General features: G+C 27.4%; 2 protein-coding genes across 2 annotated transcripts; one reads left to right on the forward strand and one right to left on the reverse strand.

Moving 5' to 3' along the window:
- Positions 1-3,774: 3,774 nt before the first annotated feature.
- Positions 3,775-4,266, reverse strand: GO595_009139 (uncharacterized protein; the record flags this gene model as incomplete). The annotated part of the gene is made up of 1 exon (XM_067922792.1): positions 3,775-4,266. One exon carries the CDS (start codon positions 4,264-4,266, stop codon positions 3,775-3,777), a length of 492 nt encoding a protein of 163 aa, XP_067770657.1.
- Positions 4,267-9,040: 4,774 nt separating this feature from the next.
- GO595_009140 (uncharacterized protein) lies at positions 9,041-10,186 on the forward strand (the record flags this gene model as incomplete). The annotated part of the gene is made up of 1 exon (XM_067922793.1): positions 9,041-10,186. The coding sequence occupies one exon, from the start codon at positions 9,041-9,043 to the stop codon at positions 10,184-10,186; it is 1,146 nt and encodes a 381-aa protein (XP_067770658.1).
- Positions 10,187-11,448: the final 1,262 nt, after the last annotated feature.

Here is an 11,448-nt window from a genome sequence, read left to right on the forward strand (position 1 = left end):
CGAGATAATTTAAATAAAAATGCGAATTATATAAATCAAAAGTACATCACATATATTTCGTTATTAATTAATTTTATATGAATTTATTAATATTATTTCATTAAGCTTTCGGTTTAATAATGATATTAAAATAAGTGTGATTACTGAATAAAAACAAAACAAACGATATGTAATATTCCCTTTCTAAAATATCAATTATTGATAAGTATAAAATGAAAAGATCCTTTCAAATATCGCATTTAAAAATATTAGTTAAATAAAAACATTCTTCATCACATTATAAATAAATCACATTAACTGATCTGCTCGGATCGAGCCCTGTTTATGAACGAGCTGGGTTGTAATGAGCGAATTGAATGGTCGTAAAATAACATTTTGGTTTGAATTGTCAGTTTTATACGACCATGTTACAACAGTGAACTGACAGACAACAATAGCTCTCAATTTGTTTTTGACTTATTTTATGGTCATTATTTCATATGAAATGTCATGGATAGCGGTTAGTTTACATATCGTGTTATTCAAAAAGTTCTATCGTAAAATTTATAAAAATTAAGATATATTAATGTGTACGATATTAATTTATACTACAAAATCATGAATTTATGGTATTCTTTTTCTAATTAATAGACTAAATTTATTTATTATTTTAGATAATAATGCACGATCAAAAATCATTCAAAAAGTGGCTTCGGGATGCATCCCCAAGATGTGAAAACTATTTCATAATATAAAACTAAAAAATTTAATAGAGGAATTTTTCAACTTTTTTATAAAAAAGAAAGTACGTATAATTTAGCAATTACTTATTATTCAAATCGTTTACAAAGATTTAATTATAATTTTATGGAAGATGTGAAATTTATATGTGATTTTGAACAAGCATTAATTAATGCAATTATTAACAATTTAATGCAAAATAATTATTATTTACAATTGTGTTATTTTCATTTCACGCGAACATTAGAAAAATAGAAAGTTACATCTAAATAAGAACAAAATGAAATAGGAATTGATTTACTTAAAATTATTTGATTACTTCTACTTATAGATATTAATCCTGCATCACAATTTATAAATTTTCTTCCTCGACTTAATGGTATTAATGAAAGTTTGTATTAATTCTGTGGATTTTTCCCAATTTTACAGGGATAGTTCGACCCCAAGCCCATCCCAATGGGAACCCCATTTTTACAATACTTCATTAAATAAATTTCATGCTTTCAATACTTTATTAAATTTGATTTTTCCCCTCTAAACCGAAACATTTTCCCCATTTTTTACTTGTTTTCTCTGTTTCCCACCTCATTATACTTTTTCTGAGATCGACTTGATAACGATAAGCCCAGGGCGGTTTTTGAAAGACGATAAGCCCAGGGAAAAAACGGTTAATTCATATCGTACATTTATTTCTTTGAATAACCGTTTGGGGGAACGATAAGCCCATTTTTCAAAGATCTGAATGCATTTTGTTCGTCATAGCATTCAATTTTGACAGAAAACCGTCTTGGGAGACGATAAGCCCATCCCACCTTACGATACGGGATAATTGAATGGTATTGAAAAAATTATCATTTTTATTAAGCTTATAGAAAAAATCTAGAAGAGAGCTCACCTTAATCATAAATAAATTGTCGATCAAATCAAACTTTATTTAATCAAATCTCAACGGAACTAAGAACAAATGTTTCATGGCATTTTTTGTTTTTAATCTTTCTTGGTGATGTTAGCAAATACATTTTTCGATCAAATCTAAACCGATTCCTTTTCATTTTATCTAATATGAAATCTGTCCACTCTTTTCCTGACTTGTTCTTTAACTTATTTTTGGCAAGTTCAATACATGGGATTATAATTTTTCATGTAGATTTCATATTTTTGGCTTCCAAGGACTTCAGCATTAACCTCTAGTATTTCCATGCCAGCATCTCCATCACTTATTCTTTTTACAGACGATGATGAAAAAAATGAAAAAAAATTTATTCCGTAAATAGCAAATGTTTAATCATGATTACTGAGCTCATTGCTCATAGAGTATGGAGAATAAACTAATTAGTCTTGAAAAGAACCGACAAACCTTTCACTTTGATTTACAAACATAATATCAAAATCATTGTCAACATCCAACGGTACTTATGGCTCCAGTGAAAAATGTTCATAGCTGTGGCTTTTGTGTGTTCGGTAGGTGACAGAAGTGGAGAAAATTGACCTGACCTGAGATAAAATATTTTTTAATTTTCTGCTGAAATTGTTTCCTCGGAGGCTGGAAGCGTTGATGGCATGTTAGTTGAAACTTTGTGTTAAATGGTTTATTAATCGAGACTTTGTTCCAATTTTTGATATATTGCTGCAGAGTTAAGTTAAAATAATGGGAATTGTTTTTGTTTATTGAGTATCTCATGAAGAAACGAGTAGTTCAATGCTGTTTTGTGGTAAAGGTCAACTCTTTTTCATGAACATCAACTTTGTTACGTAGCAATAGTGTTTGAGACCCATGAAATGAGAAAATTTCCGGCCATTAGATTGTGAGGGGATTTTGAACTGCTCTGCTACTTACTTCATTAAAAATCATATTATCATAATTGCAACAAAATGTCCGTTGGATAAATGAACGAATTCTCTGAATTTGTATAACGAATATCAGAAATAAATGTTATAAATTTTGAAATGATTACTACCATAACTTCTGGGATTGATTTTATATTCCAGTTCTACTTTTGACTTAAACTTTATTTTTCACCTGATCAATATCTGATTCTAATACCAAAATTCTTTGTTCCGGTTAACCGAACTATTTAATTTTCAAATTTATTATATCGTGTATTAATTATTGTGTGGTAAGAGAAAAAGCGCCTGACTTCACTTTCTCCACTTTCTGAATGATCTCATGAAATAAATTCTATTTATTAATAGAAAAAAATATCATACGAACTTTTTGTATTGCATTTACGACAGGGGGCCCCGAAATGATCGCCGATACCACTTTTTGAGGGCACTCAAAAAGTGGTATCGGCCCGTCCGTGCCTGTGAACGACTATTAATCCTGCTTGTAGTCGCAACTTTTTAATGATACTAAGCGAATATATTATATGTGTGCATTGAAATTTAAAAATTGAATGGTTTACAAAACATGCCGATACCACTTTTTGAATGTTTTATTCAAAAAGTGGTATCGGCATATATTGATAATAGAAGAAAAAATACCAATATATTAATATATAGTAGCACAAGCTAGCTGGATGCATCCAGTTCGATTAAGCACATGAAAATTAAGCAATCGTTGTTCATATCAGTACTAGGCTTATATAATATAAGTAAACATAAAAAATAATAAAAATCAAATGAGATGGAATTATTTAATCATTTCAATGCAAGCATCAGTTTGACCTGTATACCTATCCATTGTGCGCCATGCTTCATAGGGTGTTAAGGATTGGTGAGTGAGTTTTCTCAAACTTCGATGCGTCCAAAAATAATTATATTCATGAATTATGCTATTAATCTTAGGAATGCTCCATGCAACATTTGGTCCTTTGGCACGTTCAATCGTCAACCAAAAACGTTCTATTTTCCCATTCTCCTCTGGAGTATAGGGGTGAGTACGGTAATCTTCAATACCATAAAGCTGGAGTATAAATTGAAATGGATTGCCGGTAAATTCTCCCCCATTATCAATAGTCAGCATTTTAGGTCGATGTACAACAGAACCTAGAGCTTTAATAAGCGCCGTGGCACAAGCTTCAGAAGTCTTACTTGATAGGACTTCATAATAGATCAGGAAGCGAGAACGATCATCAATGAATTCAAGGAGATAAAATTGTTTTCCTTCAATGGTAACATAGTGAATATCTGCATGCCATAACTGATTAGCATATTTTGCAACGAAAAGACGGAGATGTTCTTTGGGGGAGCTTTTTCAGGTTTCTTGTAACAAAGCAGTTTCTGTTCAGTAAATATCTTCCTAACTGACCACTCAGTAGTTGCAATGTTATGTCGCTTAGCAGACTCAGCAGTTCGTTGGTAGCCAACATGGTATTTGTCTTTGTAGTCGAGGCAAAAATTAACTTCCTCTTCTTTGATTTCCTTTGACGGTCTCCCTCGGCTAGGAATTGCTATCCCCTCGAGTTTGCAAATTGCATGGATCTTCTCTCGACTGATATGGAATATTTTCCGTGTATCTTCGACTCCATTGTCATTAATTGATTGACGGAATGCTTGGATATCGATGCCATTTCTCGGATCGTCGTTACTTGAGTTCTTCTTCATTGAAAAATGAACCATTGAAAAAGTGGAAACGATACAATGGGGCACCCCCTCATATAAACAACAAGAAAGTGACGGAATAAACTTTTAAATTCTCATATACAAACAATTCTATGAGTTCCATCAAAAAGTGAAGGGAATTAAAAATTCAGTACAAAGTTCACTTTTTGATAAATCTCATATGAAATTTTCTTTTACTCGTTGTAAAATCCACTTTTTGAATCATCTCATACAAACAATTTAATGAGTTCATTCAAAAAGTGGAGAAAGTGAAGTCAGGCGCTTTTTCTTCTGCAACAGTGTATTAATTATTGAATGATTTAAATACAAATTTCTATATAAAATTAATTTCCAATGTTCAATAAAAAAAGATTTCCAGAAAATCCTCATCACTCATATGAAATCATATATGAAAACCATCATCAATATTGTTACTGTACGAATACAGATGCAAATGGTTTACAATGTTACTATAAAAAAAGACTTGATCATTTTTCCAATCAACTAAAAAAAGCAATTATTCATAAATGTCAATATACAAAGCTACGAACAAGTGCTACTCTTGATATAATTTTCTCAAACCAAGTTCTTCATCAGAAATAAAAATCGAAAATATTTATGATAAAATTGCCTATTCTATTGGAAAAAAAAATCTACCTTTGGATTTTTGTTGTTCACAAGAATTATCAGAATTAATCAATACATCAATTAGTTACGGCATTCAAATTGCCAATAAATTAAAAAAAAGATTCAATCAATATTTATAAGAATCCTTCAAGAGATATGATCAGAACTATTTTAATAAACAAATGTAATGAAGATCATAGAACAATTATGAATAATTTTTCTAATTTTCCTTATGTCTCGATAAGTTTAGATGAAGGAACAACACAAAAAAATAAATTTTTAGATTTTTGTGTCGAAAACCCTTTCTATGAAGTTACACCTTATCCTGCTTATACAACAATTATGAAAGGTCTAAAAACAATAGATTATTTTGAAAAGATTAGTGAAGGAATAAGTAATATATTTAAATATAATATTAATATAAGTAGTTTGGTTGTCGATGAAAGCAAATCTCAGTTAAAGGGAATGAACAAATTTATTAACCATTCAAGAGAGTCAAGAATCACATCAATTATTATAGTTCCTTGCCTTTGTCATAAGGTGCACAATTCATTAATTAGTGCAACCAGAAAAGACAATCAACTAAAAATAATTATTGATAAAATACATATACTTTCTAAAGAAATTAATTTAGATATTGATGGAATTGGATTAATGTGTCCGACACATGTAAATACTCGTTGGATTTACGATTTCGATATTGTTGAATATATTATAATAAGATTCAATTCTATTATTTCAAAATATTACGAAATTCCGGAGTCAATTGATCAACTTCATCAATGTTTAAAAATTTTAAAAGTTTTAATAAAAGAATTTGAAGATCCTAAAAACATGATTAGCATTGCATATCCTTTAATTGAAGATGCAATTGAAGCATTTAATGAATTAAATAAAAATAGAAATATTTATGCTAAAGTTATTTCACAAGAATTATATAATTACACATTTGGTTCGGAAGAAGTTCATGGTTTATTACTGACTTCTTATATTTTAACTACAAATGGTCATAGTGATTATTATAATAGATTACTGAATCCTAATTTTAAAAAAAAAAAAAACACATATATTTGAAAAATTTAATATACCATTTATCTTACCAACTGAAAAAATTCCTGAATTTGAAGATCCTATTGAAGAATCAAGGGAAATGGCAATCAATACAGTAATGGAAAGCAAAGTTTTAGAAATTACTAATGATGAAGAAGAAGAGGAAGAAGAAATAGAATCTGAATTTAAAATTGAGAATTTTCAAGAAAATAATAATGTACTTGTAAATGATAAAGTACTTGGTGTCACTTATGAAATAGATTATAGAAAGGGAATTTTGAGTCCAATATTCGATTTTATAAAGAAGTGGGTTACTAGATTTGTTAATGATCGAGAAAAATGTAAATTATTTTATTCTAGCATGAATAACTTTATTTCAACACCATGCTCGGTTGAAGAAGTTAATACATTAAAAGGGTGTTTTAATTGGCTCAATTTTAGATCAGTTAAAAATATGGAGTTATTAAGTGATTTGGCTTTAAGATTGCAAAGTACAGGATGCAGCGAATCTGCTTGTGAATGTATAATATCTGCTCAAAGGTTAATATTGACGCCAAGAAGACTTAGATCAACAATTCAATTAATAGATGCCAGACTTAAAATGATGAGAGGTCAAAACAATAAATAAAAATATATTTTATTGTAATGATGCTTTCAAAAAAAGTGAGAATTTTTTTTATTAAACATCTGAGTTAGTTTTTGTTAAATCCCATCTACCAGCGATTATGATGCAATTCCTAATACAAACGATAAAATTTTGAATATAACGATAGGACTTTTTCAGAATTAACCGATTTTTTTTTAATTTCAAAGTTCTATCGTTCGTCAAGCGATTTTTGACACTAACCGTAAACTTTTGGGCTACTTTTAAACGGTTTTATTTTTTGGGCAAAATTTTTGGCCCCGGGCCAAAAATTTTGCCCAAATTCACATGATTAGTCTGGTTCTTAGTAAGATGGACAATAGACCAAAGTACAAGTTGGGTAAGGTTCAAAGACCTAAATGCCTTCCATTTGCTTAATCAATATTTATACCAACCGACTCCAAAACAAATAGAAGAGATTATGGAGGTAATCTAAATAAACAATGACAAATGATAAATTGATTTTAATTGAGATACAAACAAACGAAACCTGAGATATAATAAATAATAACTGAGATACAAATAAGAATAAAATTGAATTACGATGATGTTATTTTCTGATAGATTCGATCACACTGACTTTATGAACTGAATAAAGACTGTACTGTCAAACATTTTTTGTTTTAATAGTTTACTGATCGTTTCCCATGATCTCGACAATTAATTTTAATCTTAAGTTAGCACATAACCGAAAAAATTGAATTTATCGTTGATCAAAAGTGGGGGAATACGATCAAAATCAATTCAATTTTTTATCACTGATCTTCTATCCATAAAAATTACGAAAAATTATTGACAATTTATCCATTCAAATGTGTCACTTTTCGAATGATAAAAATATTAATATCATTAAGTTTATTTTATTTATGAATCATTTTGAGGCTGTATGTTTTGATTATGAGGCATTACTGAGTTAGCATAATTTTGTAAAACCTTCAATTAATTTACATAAGCATTATATTTATTAAAATCATCATTAAATATTTGATTCAATAATTCCATTTTAGATATTTGATAAGCTTGATCTAATTGTTCAGGTGTTATATTTTGTAAAGGATTCTTTATAGTAGGATGATATTTTTCATCTATAAATTTATAAATTTGTTTTCTTAATAAATTATGATATTTATTATACACAGTTACGATTAATGTTATTACATTTTTATTTTTTACAATAGAAAAAGAAGGTTTAATATTAATTGCACTAAAATCACAATCTTTAAATTTTTGTGCAAAGCATGTATAAAGAGATTCCATTAATAATAATGAATTGATTTTATAAAATTATTTTATTTTATGGAAAACGATATTAATATTGATGCCTTAGATAATATGATTGATTATTGTTTATATAAAAATAAACCTAAATTAAATGAAGAATTAATAAGTGAAATTCATCCAGAAGTGAATGTGCTTTATAATTCTTTAAATATAGCAGTAGGTAGACAAAGAAGTGGGAAAACTCAATGTATAATTAGAGAAATTATTAAAATTAGTAATATTAGTCCTAGAACTCATTTATTAATTTATATTAATAAAAATGGATTAGAAAATGATCCTACATTTGAATCATTAAAACCTTTAATAAAGATTACAATTTTATATGTAGCTGAAAATCAAGCAGAAGATATAGTTAAAGATATATTAAAATGGAAACAATTTTATAATGAAATTAAAAATAATCATTGGGAAAATAAAATAGTAGATAATCAAATATCTGAATTATTTGAAAAATTATATATTAATAATTTTAATAATTTAACTTTACATACTATGATATTTTTTGAAGATTGTGCTAATAGTCCTTTATTTAAAAAAACCTACTAATTATTTTAATCAATTATTTACTAAATTAGCTCATATTCAATGTTCTGTATTTTTCGCTGTACAATTTTGGAAATCTTTACCTGCTGAAGTTAAAGCTAATGTAAGTACTATATTTATATTTCCTAATTTCTCTAAACAACAATTATTTTATATGTTAGCTCAAATACCATTGCCTCATACTGAAGATCAAATTTATTCAGTTTATCAAAAACTATCTGGACATCAAAAAATGATCGTCGACGTGAATAATCAAAAAATAAAAATTGAATAAAAAATGAAAAATTAAAATTCATTTTTTTTAATGACATATAAAGAAAGGGGTATAGATAATGAATTAGCTACTTATCTAAATGTTCTTGGCATTGATATGGGTCCCGATATTGAAAGCTTAAGGAGATGGAGAAATCAACAAAACATTAAAACTATAAATGATCTCAATAAACAATTAAGTATATGGCATGAGCAAAAAAATCCGATATAGATGAGAATTCTTTATGGAATAATATATTGACGTACTTAAAAAATATTGTACATCCATTCTTTCAAGAACTAGTATTATATGTTCCAGTTGTAGAAAATGAGGATGATACAAAAGAACAAACAGAAAATGAAGAAAATCATTTTTCATCAATGCTACCAACAGTAACTATCATAGACATTAAACCAATTTTGTCTAACGAAATTCCACCATTGGGTTATGAAAAAGTGGACGGAAAATATCAAAAAAAAAGAACAAATACTAAAGGTTTACCACCACCTTTAAGACCTCATGAATATCACATTAGAACTCCTGATGGTAAAATGTATGATTTTATAGAAGATAAATCAAAATATAAATATACTGGAGGAAGTAATGTTATATTGGATGAAAATATGGATACATTAGCTCATCTTATTCTTGATTTAAAGAAAGATGTAAAAAAAATTAGAGAGCTTCAAACAATAGAAGGTGCAAGAGAATTAGTTGAAAAACATAATAAAGATAAAAAGGATCCAAGATATCATTGGACTGCAATTGAAGAAGATATAAATAAGGATGGTATTCCAGATGTTATAGTTGCAGATCAACATAAAAGAGCAAAATTTGTAAATGGATGGACAGTTAAACAACATGACCCCTATGAAAGACAATATATAAGATTTTTACAACAAAAATATGGTAGTCCACAAAATAGAAAATTTTTGAAAGCAAAAGATCAACATATAGAGGATTTCGATGAATTTATGGATAAATATATAAGAAAAGTTACATATGATGATAATAAGCCATTTGATGATCCTACGGTAGAACCTACACGAGAAGGTAGACAAATTATGGATACTGTTGATAAATTTAATTTAAAGTATTATCAAGATACAGGTGTTAGAGATGTTTATAAAACACACAAACCAAGAAGGAGAACAGCAAATCAAGTGTTTACTAGATATGTTATTAAGCCAATTTATAATGATTATCTTGAAGATTTTCAAAAGCAGCATGCTAATGATGGTCAACTTCCTGGAATGTTAGCTATGATTAAAGGAATGTGTCCAATACATAGTGTATCTGCTAATTTATATAAAAACATTATAAAAACAAGAATGAATAAGATATTGGCAGGACAAAATATTAAAGATGAGAAAACAGCTAAGAAATATATTAGAGAAGATACAGGAGAAAATTATTTAACAAGCGCTTCAAAGCAAGCAGTTTCTGAAATTTTACTGAATAAGAATAAATTTGCAGATGTTAAAACATCATTATATACATATATTGACAGTAATCGTGGTTTCTAAATAAAGAAATTCTTTTTAAAAATCATTATTTTTTTATGATTAAAATAAGTGATTTCTCACCCCATGTAGGGAAGAATAATACTGAACATAATAGTTCTAGTGCTAATTGTAAAGTTATTATTAATAATAACAATAGTGAAACACCAGTACATTATCCTGAAGTTAATGAAGAAACACCAAAAATAATTACAAGAGAAACTGATCTTAATACTGATAATGCTAGTGCTTTATATAAACATAAAGCTTTAACATTTAGTGCAATATTAAAAATAAATAATATGAAATTAATAGCAAATTTAATTGATAATAGTGGTAAAATTATAATTAATGCTAATGATTTAGTACAAGCTATAAGTTTAATTTTGAGAATTGATTTTAATCAAGTTAGATTAAGTTATGAAGATCCTGAACCTGGATGTTTAAAGCATGTAAATCCAATTAAAAAAGTTAACTCAATTAAGATTAATGGTTATGATTTTAGTTCTCAATATAATAAAGAATATAACACATTAATGGTTGAATTTAATATATCACTAAAAAAAGTATTTATTTATTAAAATTAATAGGATAAGGCACAGGATTTAATAAATATCTTGGTACTGACATTTTTATTCCTTTTTCATTATAAATATTATATTTACCTTTTTCGAAATTATCTACTATAAAAATATCTGATAATATTTTTGATCTCTTTTTTAATTGATCTGTGTTATAAACTGTTACTGTTGTACCAGGAGGTAAATAAAATCCTTCTTAATTTATAATTTTATCATTTAATTTATGTAACTCTAAACCAAAAGATTTTCTTTGATTAAAAGCTTCTATTGGTGAAATTTTTATGTGATTTAATTGACTTAATGTTTTATGATAAGAATTATTATAATTACCGACAATTTTCTTCATATGATATGGATCTATTTCTTTTAAACCCATATTATCAGCCATATCTCTAATAGTTCTGCAAATTCTATTGATTATAGTTAAAGAAGTATGAATAGGATAAGATTTATCTTCTAAAATTATTCTTTTTACTGGAATTATTTTTACACCAGATAAATGTGCTGCTATATATTGTAAAGGTTTTGATAAAAATGTTCTTTCAGAATCACAATGTATAATTTTAGGATTAAATCCTGCATTATATAATATAAATAAAGCTTTAGCTATAGATTCTATTGATTTCTTTGTAGTTATTTTATCATTTATTTTTGTATTAGTATAGGCATAAAATAAAAATCTAGACCTAATTTCAACTGCTAATA

This window comes from Histomonas meleagridis (assembly GCF_020186115.1).
Source record: "Histomonas meleagridis strain 2922-C6/04-10x chromosome Unknown contig_86, whole genome shotgun sequence".
In the NCBI taxonomy this organism is placed as follows: domain Eukaryota; phylum Parabasalia; order Tritrichomonadida; family Dientamoebidae; genus Histomonas; species Histomonas meleagridis.